Source organism: Microtus pennsylvanicus, chromosome 11 (genome assembly GCF_037038515.1).
Source record: "Microtus pennsylvanicus isolate mMicPen1 chromosome 11, mMicPen1.hap1, whole genome shotgun sequence".
NCBI classification, from domain to species: domain Eukaryota; kingdom Metazoa; phylum Chordata; class Mammalia; order Rodentia; family Cricetidae; genus Microtus; species Microtus pennsylvanicus.
In genome coordinates, this window is record NC_134589.1 from 46,627,840 (window position 1) to 46,651,955 (window position 24,116).

At 40.4% G+C, this 24,116-nt stretch overlaps 1 protein-coding gene and 1 non-coding gene across 2 annotated transcripts in view; both read right to left on the reverse strand.

Moving 5' to 3' along the window:
- The window catches only part of Mettl16 (methyltransferase 16, RNA N6-adenosine), a 52,754-nt gene that overhangs the window by 23,646 nt on the left and 4,992 nt on the right, over positions 1-24,116 (reverse strand). Inside the window, exons 3-5 of the mRNA XM_075991680.1 lie at positions 15,895-16,094; positions 9,951-10,091; positions 1,946-2,061 (exon numbers count right to left, since the gene is read on the reverse strand). Of these exons, the coding sequence (XP_075847795.1) occupies positions 1,946-2,061; positions 9,951-10,091; positions 15,895-16,094 (457 nt within the window). The remainder of the gene's footprint in view (positions 1-1,945; positions 2,062-9,950; positions 10,092-15,894; positions 16,095-24,116) is intronic.
- Positions 22,550-22,693, reverse strand: LOC142832064 (small nucleolar RNA SNORA48). Its single transcript, XR_012907155.1, has one exon. It is a non-coding gene; the product is annotated as a small nucleolar RNA SNORA48 (small nucleolar RNA).

A 24,116-nucleotide genomic window follows, 5' to 3' on the forward strand; every position in this document is an offset into this window, starting at 1 on the left:
ATGAGCAGTTGTCAATGTAGAAAACTGAATACCAGAGAGAGGCAACTTATTAACCACCATCTCAAATTTAAAGAGACAGTAAAATAAGAAGGTATTTAGGGGGCTGGAAAAATGCTGAGCAGTAAGAGCATCAGCTGCTCTTAGTACTGTGCCATCAAGTCTTCCTAAGCCCCTATCTATATTCTTTGGATGTAGAGAAACAACACTTTTAATAAATTTTATTGCAGTGTATGGTTACTTTTCTTCACAAACTTACAAAAAAGTTAAATTTTTAATTATTTTAAATGCACTCCACTTTATTTTCTAATCAGGAATATTATTATTTCTAATAAACTTCTACCTCAATTCCCCCACTTTGTCAAAAAAAATCTTTTTGAAGATTTAATTTTTTAGTTGAGCATGATAGTGCACACCTTTAATCCCAGCACTTGAGAGGAAGAAGCTTCTATGAGTTCCAGGCCAGCCTACATAGTGAGACCTTGTCTAAAATAATAATAATAATAACAACAATAATAATAATAAATAGTAATTTTTAACAGTTTATGGTATGAATGTTTGTTTGCATGCATGTATGTATACTACTGGTCCCCAAGGAGCCCAGAAGGCAGGGTCAGATTCCCTGGAAATGAAGTTACAGATAGGTTATGAGCTGCATGTAGGTGCTGGAAACTAAACCAAGGTCCTCTGTAAGAACAGTAAGTGCTCTTTAACTGCTGAGCCATCTCTCCAGGCCCTATATATAAAAAAAATTGTTTATTTGTTTTTGCTTTCATGAGACAGGGTTTCTCTGTGTAGTTCTGGTTGTCCTGGAACTCACTCTGTAGACCAGGTTGACTTTGAACCTAGAAATCCACCTGTATGTGCCTCTAGAAAGCTGAGATTAAAGGCGTGCAACCACCACTGCCTGGCTGAATTTTTCAATACAGTATGTTTTAGCTGTTACAGCGCTAAGGTTTGAAGCTATGGCCTTTCACATACCATGCCAACACTCTACCACTGAGATATATTTCTAGCCCTCTTTTTGAAATTCTGAGATAGGTAGGGTCTCACTACGGTGCTTTAAACAGGTTTAAACTTATTCTAAATTCAGACTAGTCTGGGACTTGCAATCCTCCTGCCTCAGTCTCCCATGTACTAGGACTACAGGCCTCCACATACCAGTTCATTTTATCCAATATTGTTCAATATCTAAAAGTTAATACATTTGTTTCACTATTTAGCCATCTATTTACTACCAAATGACAAAAAGCAGTAATTTTTTGTTCCTAGGTTGATAAGCTCAGTCCAGCAGAAAATGGGACCTACCTTGGTTCAATTTTAAAAGTTCAAAGTATGGAGGTTGAAAAAATGGCTCAGTGGTTAAGAACACTGAATGTTGTTCCAGAGGACTGAGTTCTAATCCCAGTACACACATGATGGCTCACAACCATATGACCCAGGGGCTGGCCTCTGAAGGTACTAGGCACAAATGTGGTGCACCAACATTCACGAAGGCAAAACAGTCATACACATAGAATACATAATACATTTACATTTTAAAACTGCTTTTAAATTCAGAGTGTAGGGAAGAAAGAGCTCTCTTTTCACCCTCTCCCACTAAGTACTGCTTAACTACAACCAAACAAGCCTAAGAAAAGACAGCAGAGAGCCAGGCCAGAGTCAAGGGGAAAGAAGAAATAAAGAGCCTCAGCTTTTTATTATTATGAACTCCTCAATCAAACTGTTCCTGAAGCACGAGTAACTGGTCTTTTCCATTACATAAATTAAATATTTTAACTGTGAAGTCCACCTGTACTGGGTTCACTTTAAAACAATCAAAATTCTAAATTATACTAAAAATCAACATTCTAAATTATACTAACTCTAAAGAAAAACTGCCTTTTGCTTGTATCTCTGCAAATGAGGCAAAATTACTAAGTGATTGATGACTTTAAAGGAGCTTTACCTGGGCTTCCAACTCGTTAGCAAAAAAGGGAGGGTTGCACATGCAGAAATCATAGATTATCTCAGACTCTTCTTTAAGCGCATCCATTAGGAGTGTCTTCTGTGGCACTTTTACCACTGAGGGAGAGAGCAGGGACTGTTAGTTACTATTTATTTTGTCAAGGTTTTAAAATAAGTGCACAAAACAATACACAACTGAGGAGGAAAATGAAGGCAAGCATGTGCATATAAATTCCTTCCCACCACTCCCAGCAAGAGGCAGAAATGGAGAATCAATCTGCTGCATTAGCCATATCAATGCTCCCCTTAGCAATGTGTTAACACTACTAGGAAGTGTTATTTCTTTTATGAAGATGCATAATACAATCTGCTTAATAAAACAAAAGGTTTCTCCCCTAAAACTCCCCCTATTCTTGAGAATTCTCACTCTTCTGTAATAAATTTATATTCATTTGGCTGAAAACTAAATCAATTATAATTAAAAATTAATAAGGAGCTGGAGGGTGGGTAAGAATACTTGTTTCTCTTCTGGGACCCATGTTCAGTTCCCTGCACCCACATGGTGCTTCATAATCATCTGGAACTCCAGTTCCAAAAGAGCCAACACATTCTTCTGACATCTGAAGGCACCAAGCTTACATGTAGTGCACAGACTTATATGTAGGCAAAACATTTATTCACATAAAATAAATCTTCCAAAAATTTAAAACTGTGTCAATATGTAATGGTCATAAAATGTAAATGAATGATCACAAGGTAGAGCTGGCCTAGTACTAGCAAATATCTATATACTAAAATTAAGATAATTTAGCAGGGAGTCATTGTCCAAGCCTATAATCTGAGCATCTGGGAAGCAGAAGCAGGATAGAGAAATCAAGAACAGCCTGTATTACTTTTTTTTTTTTAATTTTTGTTTTTTCTGAGACAGTCTCACTATGTAGACCGGACTCGAACTCAGATTTCCACTTACCTCTGCCTCCCTAGTCCAAGTATTAAAAGAGTGCAACACTACAACCCAACTAACCTTATATATTTTTAAAATAAAAGTACAGTTAATGATTGGTGCTTCCCCCTTAAAAATATCAGTGCTTGGGATTTGGCTGGGTCAGTAAAATGCCCGCCACACAAACACAAGGACTTGATCCTTAGCACCCACATAAAAGCTGGACATGGCAGCACACCCTGTAACCTCAACGATGGGGTGACAGAGATAGAGGATATCTGGGGCTTGCAGGCCAGGCAGTCTAGCTGAATCACTGAGCTCCAGGTTCAGTGTAAGACCCTGTCTCAAAAAACACAGTGAAGGAGCTGCATGGATGGCTTAATGGTTAAGAACATTAGCTGTTCTTCCAGAGAACACGTCTTCTATTCCAATCACCACAGGCAGCTAACAACCACCAGTAACTCCAGTCCCAGGGGCCTTCTGGCCTCTTAAGGCACTGCACACATATGGTGGTACACAGAGACATAGGCAGACCGAAGGCACTGCACACATGTGGTACATAGAGACATAGGCAGACCGAAGGCACTGCACACATGTGGTACACAGAGACATAGGCAGACCGAAGGCACTGCACACATGTAGTACACAAAGACAAAGGCAGACCGAAGGCACTGCACACATGTGGTACACAGAGACATAAGCAGAGACAATACTCATACACATAAAGTATTTTTTTTTAATTTTTAAATAATAAAGTAGAAAGTGGTTGAAGAATACCCTATGCAGACTTTGGGACGCTTCCAAAGACACATGCACACATGTACCTGCTCACACACAAAAAACTAAGCTACTTCACAAATACCTATTTTTTGGAGGAAGGAGAGCCTGCAGTTGGGATTCAAAATAAGCAAATAAATCAGAAAAATAAAGAAATGCCCATTACTTTTTATTTATGGTAACTTTAATCTATTTGTATTTGTAATACAAATACAAACGCCTTTGGAGAGTACAGTGCTACTTCAGTTTCTGAAAGCCTGAAATACATAACCTCATCTTCAGTCTGTTTTGACTTAGATAATTCATTTAATATACACTGCTGGTGTGGTGTACGGGCACAAGCCTTTAATCCTAACACTCAGGAGCCAGATAAAACAGATCTCTTAGAGTTTGAAACTAGCCTGGTCTACAAAGAGTTTCCAGGCCAGCTAGGGCTACCTAGTGAGACCCTGTCTCAAAAAAGGAGTGTGGGACAGGGGTGGGAGGGAGTGACTTGAAAGACAGCTCGGCAGTTAGGAGCACTGGCTGCTTTCCCAGGACTAAGGTTCCATTCCCAGCACCCACATGTTGATGCACTATTGTCTGTAACTCCAGTTTCAGGATATTTTGACTCCATCTTCTAGTCTCCTGGGCACTAGGCACACATGTGGTGCAGAGACATACATACAGGTTAAATAGCGATATATACACAATTTTATTTATTTGTTTGTTTGTTTGTTTTGGTTTTTCGAGACAGGGTTTCTCTGTAGTTTGGGGGCCTGTCCTAAAACTAGCTCTTGTAGACCAGACTGGCCTCAAACTCACAGAGATCTGCCTGCCACTGTGCCTCACGAGTGCTGGGATTAAAGGAAGGGGCACCTTCCTTTATATATTTATTATTATATATATATTTATATATATTATATATTTAAAAATATATATTGCTGACTCACTATAACTTGTCTAAGCAAATTGTATTTTCTCTATGGCACAAACAAACACAAGACACTTTAGCACTGTTTGGGATCATTTGAAATAGCAAAGTCCCTAAGAAACAGCATAAAAATGCACTAAATGAATGTAGCACCAGAAAGCAAAAGCATTATCTATCCACAATAAAACCACCACAAAGGCAGATTACAACTTTGTTCACCTCAGAGGGAAATACAACCCGGGGGACTCACCCATCGCTACGGCAGAAAGAGAGAACCCACTCCTACTCCGACATCTACACGTGTTTCAGCTGTGTCCCCGCCCTCCCTAACACACAAGTGAAGCAATGCAAGGACAAACTAAAACAAAAGGCAAACAAACGGAAAAGACTTTTAAATTTTGGCTATAACCAAGCTGATTCTAAAGTTTAGGTAGCGCTCACACTGCAACCCTCCTCAGAGGACTGAGAATAGAAAGGGAACTGTTTCATTAGTACACTGGGCAAGTGTGACAAACTGTCACAGCATGGCTCAGAACTCTTCTTAGTGCCAACAAGTCCTTGACGTTTCTACCTGCTTTTGCAGTACTACAGTTGAACCAACAAATATGAGGCAAATGCAACACCAATGAACTAAATCCTTTTTTTTTCTTTATTTATTATGTATACAATATTCTGTCTGTGTGTATGTCTGCAGGCCAGAAGAGGGCAGCAGACCTCATTACAGATGGTTGTGAGCCACCATGTGGTTGCTGGGAATTGAACTCAGGACCTTTGGAAGAGCAGGCAATGCTCTTAACCACTGAGCCATCTCTCCAGCCCCTGAACTAAATCCTTTTTGAGATTTTTTATTTTGTGGCAGATTCTTACTAAGTGTACAGACTGGTGTTGAACTTGCTTTGTAGACCAGGTGAACCTTAGGTTTTACATCCTCATACCTCAGTCTCCCAAGTAGCTAAAGATATCCTATGCTACCAGGCACCTTAAATTTATAGTGTAAGTACTCCTCCTGAAGTTCATTTTCCAGCAAACAACCAGTTGCTCTGAACAAAAGGACTTAGTCAGCACCAGCCATCCTGAATCCCATAGACGCAGTAAGAAAACTATACAACTGTCATTTAGTAGTTGCCTCATCTCTGCAGGCACAGCCGCAGGCAGAGGAGACTTACACTGTGTTATCACCAGCCTTGACAAAATCTAGACCAGAGCTTCTTAAAGTTTCAGCACAAGATCCCCTTTGCCTGAGATTTCTTTTTTTGCTTTGTTGGTTTGTCTAGACAGGGTTTCTCTGGATAACAGCCCTGGCTGTCCTGGAATCCCCTCTATAGACCAGGCTGGCTTCAAACTCACAGATATCCACCTGCTTCTGCCTCCCAAGTGTTGGGATTATAGGCATGGGCCACCACTGCCCAGCACCTGAGAAATATTTGTGTGATTCTGGGTTTACAGGTCATTAAAACAGATATGTAAGTGGGCATGACTGTCCAGGTCTATCATCCCTAAACTACAGGATATCTGAAGGTACACAGTAAGTTTAAGACCAGACTGGAATACAAAGAGACTAAAAAAAAAAAAAAAAGTTTAAGCCGGGCGGTGGTGGCGCACACCTTTAATCTCAGCACTCGGGAGGCAGAGGCAGGCGGATCTCTGTGAGTTCAAGACCAGCCTGGTCTACAGAGCTAGTTCCAGGACAGGCTCCAAAGCCATAGAGAAACCCTGTCTCGAAAAACAAAAACAAACAAACAAAAAAATGGTTTAAAGTGGTAGTGAAGTGTAGCTCAGTTCACAGCAAGATTGCTCAGCACACACAAAGCTCGAGTATCAGTCCCCTCTGTACTACGTGTAGGTATAGATACCTATAATCCCAGCATCTGGAAGGTGAAGGCCAGGTCATCCCAGGTACAGAGTTCAAGGCCAGCATACACAAAAGTCCCTGTCTAAAACTCACAGGTACAAAACTCAAACATTTTCTGGTAAATCATAAAGTATAAAGTAACTATTTGGCATAAATCTAACTTTCCATTCATTGATAGTCAAAGGAAATTTGCAGTAGAAATGGCTATGCTATGCTTATTTATTTTTATGTAAAAATCTTGAACGTACATGTAAAACTGTGGGTCATATAACATCTTCAATGTTTTCAGAGGTAATCAATATTTTGATGTTATAATTATCAATCTGAAAGTACCACTTTTCAGAAAATACATAGCATAAAATGGCAAAGATTCTCAGAAACTCTTGGAAATTCTACTCTTACCACATGTGAAAATTCATTTGAACAACTTTCTAAAATTTAAGTCAGCAACCCAAACAGCATTTGTTGTTGTTTGCTGTTGCTACTATCAGAGACAAGATCTTACTGTGTGGTTCTTACCACTACTACTACCTACTATTAGAGACAAGGTCTCACTAGAGCTCACTCTCTAGACCAGGCTGGATGAACTCGCAGAGCTCCTCCTGCTTCTGCCTCCCAAGTGCTGGGATTAAAAGTGTGCACCACCACACCTGGGTTTTGTTGGTGCTGTTAGAGATTTATTATTCTCTTCCTGTGTATGTGCACATGAATTAATTTATGTACATCGTACCAGTCCAGTTGCCTGCAGAAGCCAGAAGGCATCCAATTTTCTTCTTCTTTTTTTTTTTTTTCCAATTTTCTGGAACAGGAATTACTGGCAGTTACAACCGATGTTAGTGCTGCAAACTGAACTAGAATCCTCTGCTAGCACACTAAGGTCTCCAGGACACAAATACAATAACAAAAACAAAACAAAAGAAAAAAATCAGAGAGAGAGAGATGCCTTTAATCCCAGCACTCGGGAGGCAGACAGATGGATCTCTGTGCGTTCTAGGCCAGTTTGGTCTAAAGAGTGAGTTCCAGGATGGGCTCTAAAGCAATACAAAGAAACTCTGTCTCAAGAAGAAAAAAAAAAGACAGAGAAAACAAGCGCAAACCCTGGTCTGGAAGAATTTCAGGAAACTGTCAAGTCTTGTAGGCTATGAGTTGCCACACTGGCTGCTGAGGATCGGTTAAGAACTCAAAAGAGCCAGCTGAGGAACACAGGTTTTCATCTATAGCCTGCACTATTGCTAAACACAGGATGGAAGCAAAAGCTGCCCAAGACCAGCAGGAGAAGACTTCCTTATCTACTCATGACCTCTATCTAGGTAGAATCAGTTGATTTATTCAGAAAGAAAGATCCAAGTCTCAGGCCAATCTACACTACATGGTATAGATTATAGAGAAAAGCCACATTAAAAAAAAGTTTGAAAAACCTGAAAGGTGAGCCTGAGGATACAGTTCAGTGGCAAAGTACTTGCCTAGCATTTATAAAGTCCTGGGTTCAATCCTCAGAATGCTTTTTTATCCACCTACCCCAATTAACTCAAAACACATCACAGACTCATAATAAAACTCCTAGAAAATCATATAGGAAAACACAACTTTGGCCAGGAAGTCTTCATAGATAAGACACCAAGGCATGGAGCATGAAGTAAAAGGAAGCACTGAATTTCACATTAAACATTTTGCCCTGGAAAAGACTTTGCCAAGAGAATTAAAAGCCACAGGCTGCAGGAAAACATTTTCAAAGAACATATGCCAGCTATAGTGGCATAAGCCTTTAATCCCAGCACTAGGAAGGCAGAGGCAGGTGGATCTCTGTGAGTTCCAGGCCAGCCTGGTCTACAGCGTGAGTTCCAGAAGAACCAGAGCTACAACAGTAAGACCCTGTCTCAGAAAGAAAGAAAAAAAAGTTAATATATAATTTTAAACTAAAACTACACTAAAGCCAGGTGTGGTGGTGCACGCTTTTAATCTCAGCACTCAGGAAGCTAGTTCTACGACAGACTCCAAAGCGACAGAGAAATTCTGTCTCAAAACACCAAAACAAAACAAAACAAAATTCAATGAAAAACAGGTCAAAGACCTTAACAAACACCTCACCATAAAAGATATATAGATAGGGCAGGAGAGATGGCTCGGTGGTTAAAAGCACTGGTTACTCTGACAGAGGATCTCAGTTCAGTTCTCAGCAGCCATATAGCAGCTTACAATCAGCTGTAACTCCACTTTTAGGAGATCTACTGGCCTCTGTGGGCACAGGCACAGAAAGTGGTACACAGACATAAACACCTATACACATAAAATAATAAAATAAAAAATTGTAAAGGCTAGGAATATAGCTCAAGGATTCAGTGCTTGTCCATCACCCAGGAGACCCGTAAGTCTCAGGAAAAATAAATGTTTTAAACTATAAACTTAGGGTTTTACATTCGTTTTTTTTTTTAAAACAAAACAAACCCACATTTATGTGTGTGCACATGTGGAAATCATAACTTGTAGAAGTTGGTCAATTCTCTCCATCGTGGGTTCTGGGGTCATGGGACTAAACTCAGGTTGTCCGTTTGGCAACTACCACCTTAGCAGCTGAGACATCTTATGCCCTCCCCTCGCTGTGTGTGCGTGCGTGTCTGTGTGTACACGAGAATACCAACAACCAGATGACAACTTTCAGAAGACAGTTCTCTTTGCACCATGGATTTCAAGATCAAACTTGGGCCACCAGAAGTGCAAAGCAAACAAGCACTTTTACCTACTGAGGCATTTTGCTAGTCCTAAACTATAAACGTTAGAAGATAATAATGTGTTAAATAAAAGTACACTGACTATAACCAATCAACCCACTCCGGTACTAGAAATCAATAATGGAAGAAGTTGATTACATATGAGGGCAGGGGATGTGCATTTAATCTTGCAGTTCTACAAAATAAAGTATATTAGCCAGGAGGTAGTGGCATACACCTTTAGTGCCAGCATTCAGGAATCAGAGCAGGTGGATTTCTGCAAGTTCAAATCCAGCCTGATCTACAGAGCAAGTTCCAGAACAACCATAGCTATAGAGAAACTCTGTCTCAAAAAACACCCCACCAAAAAGTACATTAAGATACATATCAAGCCGGGCAGTGGTGGCGCATGCCTTTAATCCCAGCACTCAAGAGGCAGAGGCAGGCAGATCTCTGTGAGTTCGAGACCAGTCTGGTCTACAAGAGCTAGTTCCAGGACAGGCTCCAAAGCCACAGAGAAACCCTGTCTCGAAAAACAAAAAAACAACAACAACAACAACAAAAAAAAATCAAAACCACTTAAGAACATAAAGTAAAATAATAATAATAAAGAGAAAAAAAGGAGAGGCATGAGGATCTCTGTGAGTTCAAGTTCAACCTGGTCTACAAAGTGAGTTCCAGAGCAGCAAGAGCTACAGAGAGACCCTGTCTCAAAACAAACAAAAACCCCACAGAAGGTAATAATAAGACATTTTAAATTATAGAAGTTTTAATAAACAAAGCATGAGGGGCTATTTATTCAGAAGAACCAACCTTTAATAAGATCAGAGAGGTTATTCTGTTCCACGTTTTTCTTGGCATAATTGAAGCACATATCATCTACTTCTGTTGCCAGAAAATACCAGCCATTTAAGGTTGCTCCAAGTAAGGGATAGATGCAGGATGCTCCAGTACCTAGGAAATAAAAACCCAAGCACATCCCACATATGAGAGGGAAAGGTAAGAACAATAAAAACCCTTCTGTGGCTACTGGGCTTGCTCCTCATTTCACTTCTCTCCTAAGTACAAACTTCCCAGAGGACAGAAACCTTCCTGCCCTACTCTATGCTGTATATAAATGAAGTGTGGACAACTGGAGGCCCAGGAAAAGACAGCTTAGTAACCTGGTGGCCATAATACTGGAATAAAATTTAATTTGCTTATAAGAGTTTTTATGTCCCACATGAAACTCAATTTTCTCAATGTAATGCTATTTGTTAAAACACCACAGCAGTATCTTAAAACAAATCAATATAAGTTGGACACAGTGTCACACATAGGAGGCAGAGGCAAGAAAACTGTGAGTTTGAGACCCTGTCTCAAAGAAAGGAAAACAAAGAAAATATGCAGATAAACACATAATTCATTCCTGAAAAGCAGAAGTGTGTGTGTGTCTAACTTCATGGCATCAAATGGTCTGACTCCCTGTAGTTGTATAGAATATCACCAGTTGACTAGTCCTAGCACAGGTTCAAAAGACGTAATAAGAAGCAATGCTTCAGGGAAGGGGGGGAAAAATCAGCTTCAACAACCAGGTATTTGGTCCTAAATTTACACGTAGAGTCCCTAACCTGGACTGGTCTACTTTCCTCCTCAAATGCTGCCTTTACAACCACTGACAAATCCTGACCAATTAGATCACACTGAGTATATTCAAGGGGAGGAAATCTAGGGTTTCTCTTGATGGCTACAGCCTGAATCAGCCATTCTAGGGCTGCTTTCCCCTGACCACGAACTGATTCCACAGTAGCTCTCTGCAGGATCTGGAACTGCTTCTAGCCCAGAAGCACGCTTACCCCATCACTTCCTCATGACCTATTCTAAACAGGCTGGGAACAGAGACCAAATTAATGGCTGCAACTTTTAACCTCTCTGCAGCCAGTTATTGTCTCCTGGCCCTGATGCTGTCCTCCTTGGGGATTTGGGAGTAGAAAGAGGGAAGAAGACATCCAGTTCCTCAAGAGTCACTTGCTTAGGCCTGGGCATTATGGAGAGCTAGAGTCATTCAGAATGTTCTCATCTCTCAAGAAAAAAAGGGACCTTCCTTTTAATTTTGTCTCAATGGGAGAAAAAAGTGCAAGTAAAAGACCTATCCCCAAGCCGGGCGGTGGTGGCGCACGCCTTTAATCCCAGCACTTGGGAGGCAGAGGCAGGCGGATCTCTGTGAGTTCGAGGCCAGCCTGGTCTACAAGAGCTAGTTCCAGGACAGGCTCCAAAACCACAGAGAAACCCTGTCTCGAAAAACCAAAAAAAAAAAAAAAAAAAAAAAAAAAAAGACCTATCCCCTTAACCTCTTAAAATTGTTCTTCAATCCAATCCTCAAGACAAAGAAACTTGCATCCTGATATTATGATATCCCTAGAAAACCAAATGACATTTTAAGTGGGTAATAATCTTTATAATGATAAATAAAAATGGAAAGCATAGTTACAGAATTAGAGCAAACTGTTGGAGTCTGGGGGAAGAATTTATATAAAACCCTAATTAGAAAGAACATGATTTCAGCAGGCATTGCCCCTTGTGAAGAGCTAAAATCCATTAACCTCGTGTATCCCCAAGTGCTCCTTCAGAAGGTCTGGGGCATAATTGAAATGCAATTAGCACCAAATAGGCTCAAGTCCTTTCCCCCACTTCCTCCTACTTATAGTTTCACTTCACAGCCCAGGCCAGCAGCAGCCTGGAACTTGCTATCTTGCCATTGTGTTACAATCCAAGTGCTGACATCACAGTATATGCATAGGAAGCTCTTAGCTTGCTAGGACCCAGCAGCCATCTTCTACCAAGAACATAAAAGATAAGAGCTTTAAGTGAACTCCATCAGGTCTCCAGAGCTTATTTCACATGAAGTACTTAGAATCTGAATGTTAAAAGAATTCCTTTAACCAACAACTTTGCTAGGCCTTGAGAAATTATCTTAACTAGTTTGCAGTAATGTAGGAGGGTCATCTGTCTATGTGTTACTTTCATTGGTTAATAAAGAAACTGCCTTGGCTTTTTGATAGGGCAGAAATTAGATAGGTGGAGTAGACCGAACAGAATGCTGGGAGAAAGAAAGCAGAGTCAGTCAGACACCATGATTCTTTGACCCGAGACAGATGTAGGCTAGAATCTTTCCCAGTAAGACACCACATAGTAGTGCTACACAGATTATTAGAAATGGGTTAATCAAGATGTGAGAATTAGTCAATAAGAGGCTAGAACTAATGGGCCAGGCAGTGTTTAAATGAATACAGTTTCCATGTTATTATTTCCAGGGCTAAGCTAGCCATGCGGGAGCTGGGAGGGACGAAAAGCAGGCCTACCTGCAGCTCCTTCTACATTGTAGTCTAGTGGCAAATAAAAATATTAACCAAGTATTCTAACCAATAAAGTAACCTTTCATAGATTACAAGGTCAGAGAAGGCTTTTACTGAAAAACCAAGCTTGAGTTGGTGCGTGTAGTATAAATAGGAACAAACAAGATGAAGACGAGAAGTTTGAAGCACAACAAATAACAAATACAAAGGTCTGAGGGTCTAAAAGTATGGAAAACAAAAGAAAAATCATGTAAGCTGAGGCTTAAAGAAACCAGAGAAGAGGATAAAGATGAGAAAATGGAAATTTCAATAGGCCAAGCCAAGGCTTTAATCCCAGCACTCAGGGGGCAGAGGCAAGCAGATCTCTGAGTTCAAGGTTAGCTTGATTTACAGAGAAAGTTCCAGGATAGCCACAGCAACACAGAGAAACCCTGTCTCAAAAAAAAGTATTTATCACAAAAGCAACTAGTAAAAACAGATGTGATCAGGGGCTGGAGAGGTTAAGAGCACTGGCGGCTCTTCCAGAGGTCCTGAGTTCAATTCCCAGCAACCATATGGTGGCTCACAACCATCTGTAGTGAGATCTGGCGCCCTCCTCTGGCATGTGGGCATACATGCAAGCAGAATGTTACATACATAATAAATAAATAAATCTTTAAAAAAAAACACAGATTTTATCAAATGTGGACTGATACATATTTTCTGGACACAGTACCAACAATGGAATGCAGGGAGCAACTGAGGAGAGGTATCAGCAAAGCACCGAGAAGCTGTTCTGTACATATGGTACAGATGATGATGCGATAGTAGCAGTTAAGATGGACAGTACATAATTCATAAATACTTCATAAAGTCAGCTGGTGGTGTAGACCCATAGGCCCAATACTCTGGAGCCAAGATAGCATCAGGAGTTCAAAACATGCTGAGCTCCAGGAGATCTTAAGTCAAAAAGCCACAAATAATATAAAATAAATCAACGAAAGGGCGCCAAATACAATGGACATGTCTACAATTCCATAGTTCTGAAAAACACAGGGAATTGAGACAGAAGGATCAACTGAGATAAGGAGTTGGAGGCCAGCAAGGGCAACAGAGTAAAACCCCAACTCCAAAAAGAAAAGAGGGAATGAGGATGCAGCTCAATGGTAGAATGCCTGCCTAGCCAACTCAGGTTCAAACCCTAGTGGTAGGGCTTCTTGAATGTGGGAATGTGAGAACAGCCTGAGTTAATAACAAGATCCTATTTGAAAAAAAAAAATTACAAAACTGTGATCAACAGTCTCAGTGAAAATAAAGAACAGTGCTGTTGTAGAATATTAAAGAGTGTCACATCTATTTGTGCTCTGGAACATTTGTTTAACGATGCAAAGATGTTACATTTGTTTAATTCTGCTGTGAAGCTGTGTTACTTTGTCTGTCTAAAACACCTGATTGTTCTAATAAAGAGTTGAACGGCCAATAATGAGGCAGAAGGAAGGACAGGCGAGGTTGGCAGACAGAATAAATAGAAGGACAAATCTGGGAAGAGAAGATCAGGAACAAGAAAAGGAGGACATCAGAGACCAGCCACCCAGCTGCACAATAAGTCACGGAGTAAGGTATAAACAGAAACAGACAAACGAAAAAGCCCAGAGACAGAAGGTAGCTGGGAAAATTTAAGTCAAGAAAAACTGACTAGAAACAAGCCAAGCTAAGGATTCATACAAAAGAATAAGGCTTCCTGTGATTATTTGCGAGGTGGGTAGCAGGCCCCTCAAAGAGTAAATGAACAAAACACAACAAAGTGCACTCACTGTATGACAGTCACTGAAATAAAAACAAATGAGAACTAAAAGCTAAAATGAGGAAAAAAGACTGGATCCTAGACAAAGTTTAAAATATCCAAGTTTTTCTCCTTGGTTTTTTTTTTGTCGTTGGTGGTGATGGTTTTTTGGGTTTTTTTTTTTTTTTGGTTTTTCAAGACAGGATTTTGCTGTAGTTTTAGAGCCTGTCCTGCTGGAACTAGCTCTGTAGACCAGGCTGGCCTCAAACTCACAGAGATCCACCTGCCTCTGCCTCCCAAGTGCTGGGATTAAAGGCGTGCGCCGCCACCACCACCCCGCTCTCCTTGTTTTTTTGATTAATTTTGAGATGAGGCCCTGGCTGTCTTAGAAGTCACTATATAGATGAGGCTGACTTCAACTCAGAGATTCTCATGCTGCTGTCTCACAAATGTTGGGATTAAAGGCGTGTGCCACTATGCCTAGCAGAAATATTCAACTTTTTTTAGACATATCAGACCAGAAGTAAAAATGAAAAAAAAAAAGTTTGAATTGGAGGCTTAAATAAATATTACTGGAACTGATTTGCTTACAGGTGATTTTTTTAAAGTAACATATATAAGGGTTCGGCATGGTAACACACATAAACATCTTTTTATTTAACTGACATCAATTTTATTAAATGAATATCACATTAAGAAAAAAAATCTCAGTATGAGTACTAATGTACAAACTTTAAATAATGGAGAGTAGGGGGCTGGAAAGAAGGCTGAGCAATCAAGAGCACATGTTGCTGACCCAGGTTCAGTTCCCAGCACCCACATGGCAGCTCAACCATCTGCAGGGGATCTACTTCTGCAGGTACCAAGCAAACACTTGGTTCACATACATATATGCAGATGAAACATCACACATAAAGTAGAAACAATAATCAGTTTTTGTTTGTTTTTTTGAGACAGGGTTTCTCAGTGTAACAATAATCGATTGGTTTTTTTTATTGTTTTTTTGTTTTAATTCTGTAAATTGGGTATGGTGGAGAATCCCTTTAATCCTAACACCAAAGAGGCAGAGACAGGAAGATCTCTGTGAGGTCCAGGCCAGCCTGGTCTATACAGCTAGTTCCAGGACAGCCAGGACTACACCGAGACGGCAAGTCTCAAAAAAAAAAAAAAAAAAGGAACAGAAAGAAAAAAGGGTATGAAACTTTAGAACAGAGCATGGTGGTTCACGCCTTTAATCCCAGCATCCAGGAAGCAGAGGCAGGAAATCTCTTTCAGTTTGAAGCCAGCCTGGTCTACAGAGCAAGTTCCAGGACAACCAGAGTGACACAGAGAAGCCCTGTTTCAAAAATAATAACAACAGTAAAATAAAGAATTGTCTAATAGCAAAGTAGACAATGCCCAACAAACACAGATATTAAGGTGGAAATCTGTAAGCTAAGTAGACAAGGGCTTCTTTCTCCTTCCACACTTCTCCTACCCCCTTGCTTCCTAACTGACATGGACATCTCTTCTCAAGAGAAACCAAGAACAAATGTTCATGTGCAACAAATAAAAGATTCTTTCACAACAAATATTGGAAGAGCTCAGAAAGAGACTGACAATGTACAAACCTAAGAAACTTACTTTTAGTTCCTCAAAGTAGTAAGAACCCTCAACTTACCTATGTCAATTCCTCTTCGGAGAGTACTTTTGTCAGAATCCTGGTGACCAATCAGATCCTCTACCCAGTGAATGTAGTTGAGTCTCAAGGGAACCGTGGGAATTAGTCTCTCCAAAGGAATATCAATAGAAAGTCCAAAATCTTCTCTTAGAAGAGTACAAGTTAGGGCTCTGACTGCTTCAGGGTCTTTAAAATTAAGACTGAGGAGTAGAGAAAAAGATGAACAGATTAGTATGTACCACTGTGCTGCACTCGCTCCTTTGCCATATCAGGCAGCTGCACTAGGGACCCAGTGCCCATTGAATTTCCTAATGTTCAACATTGGCACAGACACATGGTGTTTAGCATCTTCATAGTCTATGAAAAGCAGCAGAGTTACCCACCACAGAGGAGTTGCATCCACACATGCAGCACAGGGGCTAAGAGTGCCTCTATTCCAATTCCTATCTGTTTTCTGTCTTAGCTGCAAGACTCTGGATAAGCTATGCACCTCACTGACACTCCTCTCAGCTGTTGATGCTAAGAGTACCAACATTAGTGCCACATGACAGTCTGAGAAGAACACAGCTCTTGATACTAAGTGTTTTACAAGTGCTGGCTATTTTTTTCTTTTACACTATCATCAACATCATTGACCCTATCACTCAAAATGGAAAAAGAAAAAAACAGCATAAAAATGTTCAGTAATAGCCAGGTGTAGTGGCACACACCTTTAATCTCCCCAAGTTGGAGACAGAAGCAGGCAAATCTGTTAAATTTGAGGCCAGCTTGGTCTACATACAGCACAGCCAAGGTACAAATAGAGAGTCCATCTCAAAACAAAATCAATCAAACAAACAAACAAAAAACCATCAGGACAAGTTCCAGGACAGTTAGGGCTGTTACACAACAAAACCCTCTCAAGCTTATTAAAAGGGTAAACTAGAGCCCGATGGTGGTGGCGCAAGCCTTTAATCCCAGCACTCAGGAGACAGAGGCAGGCAGATCTCTGTGTGAGTTTGAGGCCAGCCTGGTCTACAAGAGCTACAGACTCCAAAGCTACATAGAAACCCTGTCTTGAAGGAAAAAAAGAAAGGTAAGCTAACCCTATCTTCTTCCATGACAGAAATAAAAGACAATCTTACACATCGAAGAAATCCATATTCAAGTAAGACACTAACTATAATCATATCCTATTCCAATACACTGGCTGATCTAATATCCCATCATACTACACGAAAAGTTTTAAATTTTCAAATGTACAATTCTAGAAATTAAAGAAACCTAATAACCTAGAAATGCCTTCTCAAACAAAATTTGAAAATGTTTTCTGAAGTGCACACCCAGTAACTTGATTGAATACCTTACAACTTCTCAGTGTTACTTCTGCACTGGAGACGTAAAAATCCAGGATGGCAAATCCAGGGAATCTACTAAGAACAGCTTTCAAAATAACAGTTCAGGCAAAGAAATGTGAACTAAGCAAATGACACAAGGTCTTTATACGTATGGGCAATATAAACTGTTCACAATATAAACTGTTCATAATATAAACTGCTTCTTCTGAGCAGCCACTCAGAGACCACGTTCTGAAAGAGCACTATGCCAGACAGCCACCACTATGCCTAGTTGGCCCTGAACCTGGAGTTCAAGCCTCAGGAATCCTCCTTCCTACTTCTCAGGCAGGGCGATTATAGGAATACACCATTGTGCCAGGCATTTACAAGGGTACTAGGGGAACAAATTGAAGTCACCATAGTTGTTTGAAAAACAATGGCCCCCAAAGGAAGTGGCACTTTTAGGAGGTGTGGCTTTGCTGGGATAGGTGTAGCCTGCTCAGTGTGACACTCAGATCACTTCCTGCTGCCTGCAAGATATAGAATTCTCAGCTGCTTCTCTAGCATCATGTCTACCTGCACACCACACGCCACCATATCCCACCATAACAGGCTATACGTCTGAACTGTAAGTGAACCCCAACTAAATTCTTTTCTTTATGAGTTGCCATGATCATGGTATCTCTTCACAGCAATAGAAATCCTAAGACAGTCATATTTGCATAGCAAGCATTTTACTGACTGAGCCATCTTCCCAACCCTCAACTTTTTTCTTTTATACATGTAATATTGTCATTATATTACCTATGAATGATACATTTCTGTAATTTTTTCCATTAAGAGTATTTAATCCAGCAATAGGGAGGCAGAGGCAGGTGGATCTCTGTGAGTTCAAGGCCAGCCTGGTCTACATATGACACAATGGGACACATACTGAAACCCTGTATCAAAAACCAAAACCAAGGGGCTGGAGAGATGGCTCAGAGGTTAAGAGTATTGCCTGCTCTTCCAAAGGTCCCAAGTTCAATTCCCAGCAACCATATGGTGGGCTCACAACCATCTGTAATGAGGTCTGGTGCCCTCTTCTGGCCAGCAGGCACACACACAGACAGAATATTGTATACATAATAAAAAAAATCTAATTTTATAATTTAAAAAAAAATTTCCCCATTTTTATTTTAGGCATAGTGGTGCATGCCTTCAATCCCAGGACTCAAAAGGTAGAGGAAAGCAGATCTCTGTGAGTTTGAGGCCAGCCTGATCTACAAAGCAAGTTCCAGGACAGCCAGGACTGTTCAGAGAAATCCTGCCTCAAACACAAACACAAACACACACACACACACAGATACACACACACACACACTCAAATCATCATCACCAACAGCAACAATTAAAAAGAAAGAAGCCAGCCGAGTGGTTGCACATGGCTTTAATCCCAGCACTCGGGAGGCAGAGGCAGGAGGATGTCTGTGAGTTCGAGGCTAGCCTGGTCTGTAAGAGCTAGGTCCAGGACAGGCACCAAAGCCACAGAGAAACCCTGTCTCGAAAGAAAGGAAGGAAGGAAGGAAGGAAGGAAGGAAGGAAGGAAGGAAGGAAGCCATGAATTTGAGAGCAAGGATATACAGGAGAAGGAAGAGAAGGAGGAAAAGGAAAAAGGGAAATGATATAATTATACATAATTTCTTTTGGGGGGGTTTGAGACAGGGTTTCTCTGTTGTAGCTTTGGAATCTGGCCTGGAACTCACTCTGTAGACGGGGCTGGCCTTGAATTTACAGAGCTTCTCCTGCCTTCTGCCTTCAGGTGCTGAGATTAAAGGTATATGCCATCACCCAGCAATTACACATAATTTTAAATCTTTTTTAAATTACTAAAAAGTATCTCCCCCCACAATAAAATGCAAAGTTAGGTGTACAGCTCAGTGGTACAGTGTTTACCTAGTGTGCACAGGAACCTTGGATTTGACCCTCAGTTGTACAAAACTAAAATCTATGGTCAGGCAATGGAAGCCTCTATCTTCAATCTCAACAATTAAGAGGCAGAAAGATCTTCACAAGTTCAAGGCCATCCAGGTCTACACAGTGAATGTCAGGCAGCCAGAGATACAGATCAAGACTCTCTAAAACAAGACCCCTCCCCAAAAAAAACCATACAAACATAGTCTCTCTCATTCTAATAAACTACAGCACATGATTTACTAATGAGGAACTATAACCTATCACCAAAAAAACACTGAGTATATAGCAGAGGGAAGACCAATGAAGGGAATAAACAAAACTTATGAAAACTGATTCTTAGACTCTATTAACAGAATTGACTGTTCATTTTTTAGTTCTAAGAAAAGGCAGATAATAGTCCAAGTGTTAGAAATCCTTTGTAGGGCAAAGTCTAGTCACCCAACCTTACTACTTAAATATATCTAGGTCACGTTAGCACCCTGGGACACTGCAAATCCTGAACACAGGCAAGAACTGTTTTTATTCTCATTTCCAAGATCACAGGGAGGCCTTGGAACTAAAATTAGCTCTCACGTGAAAATTAGCACTTACTCATTCCATCAGTCCTTGTTGTTTGTTTAATTAACACATGCAGCTTCACAAAACAGCCTATTGTCAACAAACTTCTGATTCCCCAGAATGATTCCCACTCTGCTGCAATGAATACTTTATTTGTACATCACTAGCAATGAGTTTTAGAATGCATTTCCACTATCTAAGGATGACCTAACAGTCATTCTAATACTGCAGAAGCTGAACCTCAAGTGTGTCAATAAACACCAAACCTGTCAATCTTGTTGCTATACTGGTCTGTGTCACTGGATCATCAATGAGAAGCTAAAAACACTAGTCACCGAGTACAAACAACCTTCAGTGTTGGTCTTTGGTTTAAAAACAAACCAATTAAAGGTCATACTGTGTTCAAGATCAACTAACAGAGCTCATATATAAACAGCAGGCTGTTGCTATGGAGCTGGGTACTATGAAAAAGCAAAACCTAAAATTAAATCACAATGGTTTGATTCAACTTTAACAAAACAATGACGGGCTAGAGAGATGGCTCAGCGGTTAAGAGTATTGCCTGCTCTTCCAAAGGTCTTGAGTTCAATTCCCAGCAATCACATGGTGGCTCACAACCATCTGTAATGAGGTCTGGTGCCCTCTTCTGGCCAGCAGGCATACACACAGACAGAATATTGTATACATAATAAATAAATATTTAAAAAAAAACAAAAAACAAAGCAATGACAGGTACAGCAAGAACAGAGACATCATCACACCCTTAATATTAGCCATCTCGGTTCTATCAGGCCTCCTAATATAGGGATATCTACCTTTAATCAAATGTTTATAATAAGCTAATCACTATGTATAAATTATCACTACCCTTTATAACAGCCATGCAAAACTTCTACCTCCCTTTTAGATGAAGAGACTTAGTCTCCGTAAAACTAGAAAATTACAAAACCTCAGTTGTCAAATGCCACTCAGTACACTGGCTGGTCTTCCAAAGGACCTGGTTCAATTCTCAGCACCCACATGACAGCTCACAACCATCTACAATCCCAATCCAAGTAATCCAACATCCTCTTCTGGACTCCACAGGAATTGCATGTACAGAGTACACAGGCAAAACACCCATACACATAATATAAATTAAATCTTTTGTTTAAAAGAACTAAATAATGTCAGGTGGAGGGGGCACACACCTTTAATCCCAGCCTTTCTGGAGGTAGAGGCAGGTGGTTCTCTGTGAATTCAAGGCCAGCATGGTCTATAAAATGAGTTCTAGGACAGCTAGGGCTACACAGAGAAACTCTGTCTCCAAAAACCAAAAAAATAAACCAACACTACTAAAATGAAGTGTCTGAACTGGATGTATAACCAGCCTGTAAACCCAGCACTCAGAAGGCTGAGGTAGGAGGAGGATCTCCGTGAATTTAAGGCCTGATGAGACTAGAATGAGTTTCAGATTACTCTGTGATAGTTTGAGATCTTGCCTCAAGAAAATCAAATGAAAGGAAAGTATATAGTTCAATGGTAAAACATTTGCCTAGAATGCAAAAGAGGCCCTAGGTTTGATCTCTACGACTGCAAAAACAAGTGAATAAATAAGTAAACAAATAAATGAATAAAAAAAATAACTCAGGAGTCTAAGGAAAAAGAACAGTTGAAGGTCAGATTAGGCTATACAGCAAGACTGTCTTCAAAGAGAGAGAGCAGGCAAGCAAACATAAATTTTGGGAGTGGGGAGATGGCTCAACAATTATTTTCCAAGACCTGAGTTTAGTCCCAGCACTTGTAAAGGTTGGTTAACAAGCATCTGTAACTCCAGCTCCAGGAGATCTGACATCCTCTTCTGACCTCAGGCACTGCATTCATGTACACAGATACACACACATAACTAAAAATAAAGTCATGGGGTTGTGACATATGCCTTTTATCCCAGCACTCGGGAGGCAAAAGCAGGCAGATCTCTGTGGTTCAAGGCAAGCCTGTTCTATAGAGCTAATCCTAGGACAATCAAAGCTAAGCAAAGATACCCTTTCCTGAAAAACCAAAATAGATAGGTAGACAGATAGACAGACAACAGACAGACAGAGAGAATCATGAAAAAATAAAAGGAACATCTTATCAATACAGGGAATCATGAACTCTGACTAATCAAGCAGGAAAGTAGTATTCCTGCTAGAGGCAGCTAAGTCTTTGACACAAGTGAGCTGGTCTCCCATCTCCTGTACCTATATATAACAGATCCCCTCTACATATGTCATACTGCAGTCTGATAGTGTTATTCACAAAACCTAAGAAATTGTGTTCTTTTTTTCTGTAAAAATATACAGTCCAGCAAGACAAGATAGCTCAGCACGAAAAAGCGTTTGTCACACAAGGCTGATGACCTCAGTTCAATCCTCCACAGGCAATGATGGGAATAGAGAACCAACTCTCAAAAGTTGTCCTCCGGAGGGGATGAAAAAATGGTTCAGAAGCTCTGCTTTTCCAGAAGACCTGGATCTCTGTGAGTTCGAGGCCAGCCTGGTCTAGAAGAGCTAGTTCCAGGACAGGAACCAAAAAGCTACTGAGAAACCCTGTCTCAGGAAAAAAAAAAATACCCTAGCCTAAGCTCCTCAATACTGGAGATAGTATAAACGCACCAGCCACACAAGATGCCACAGTGAGAAGACAAACTCCTGAAAGTTGTTCTCTGACCTCCACATATGCACCATGGCACAAAAACACACACATTCACATATAAATAAAATTAAAGAAAATGTTAATGATGGTCATGTCTTTTTTATAGGCACATTTGCTTTCCTCTGTGAATGTTTTCTAATTCTTTTTTTAAATTTGTCCCAGGCATGAAACAGCTTTGGCTACCAAGCCAGGCATCAAGCTAGGAAGAACAAAGAACTGCCATCTGCTCTGCCCATGACTGATGTAAGAAGACCACCGCCAACAAGGTGTCTCTTTGCCCACTGCCGGGGGCAATTCTTTTTATCTAATATAAAATAGACACTTTGAAGGGCCGGCAAGATGGCTCAGTGGATAGGGCTAGTTGCTGTCACGTATGACAATTTGAATTTGAGCCCCAGAATCCACAAGCTAGAAAGACAGGACTCCCACAAGTTCTCTGATTTCCACACATGCTGTGGCACATGACCGCACTCATGCACAGACACACACATACATGTATAAACAAATGTTAACAAAAACTTTAATTTTTAAAAATTGTATGGCTGTCTAGCTTGCATGTATGCATGCATGACTATCCATCACATGTGTACAGTGCCCTCAGAGACCAGAAGGAGGCATCAAATCATCTGGAATTGGAGTTAGAATGTTGTTAGCCACCAAATGGCTGCTGAGAACCAAACTCAAGTCCTCTTTAAGAGTAGTAAGTGCTCTTAACCACAAGTAATCTCTCTAGTACCATTACTAAAATTAAAAACAAAAACCAACTTTGCAGGCTGGGCATGGTGGCAGGCCAGCTTGGTCTACATAGGAAGTTCCAGGACATCCAAAGCTACAGAGAAACCATCTTAAAAAAACCCAAAACAACAATAATGATAATAAAATAAATCCAATTCAAAGTGTAAGATAAAAACACACAGATTTTCATGTGAGACTACAAAACACTCATTCTCAGTGCTCCAGACCACACTGACTTTTAAGAAGCTGTAGCCTAACACAATGACGTATGCCTTTAATCCTAAAACCCTGTCTCAAAAAAACAAACAAAAAGAATACTTGCTGCTCTTATAAAGCATCTGGGTTCAATTACCAGCAGCCACACAACAGTTCACAACCACATATAAGTCCTGCTTCTTATTTTTGCAGGCATTATACATACATGGACACTTACTTACATGAAGGAAAAACACTCATAAACTCATAAATCAATCAATCTCTCTCTCTCTCATACACACACACACACACACACACCACACCACACCACACCACACCACACCTTACTCAGGATGGGGGAATAGCTCAGTGCAGAATGCTTGCTTCACAAGCATAAAATCCTGTATTAAGTTCCTGCAGCACAAATTAACCAATTCTCTTCAGGCTCATCCATATGAAGAATCACACCTATGAATTATTAGAATGTTATACAGTGCTTTTAAATTTTTATTTATTTATTATGTGTGTATGTGCATGTGCCATGCTGTGCTTGTGAGGTCAAAACAATCTGTGGGAGTCGATTCTCTTCTTATACCATGTGAGATCCTAGGTAATGAAATTCAGGTCTTCGGGATGGTGTCAGGTCCCTTTAACCACCAGCCAACTCTCTGGCCCCTAAATGTTCTTTGTTTTCTTTACTTTTCTTCCTTTCAGTTACAACCTACCCTCCTATATCCACACCTGTGCACAGTTCTCCAAACCGACTGCATCTACTTCCTACATACG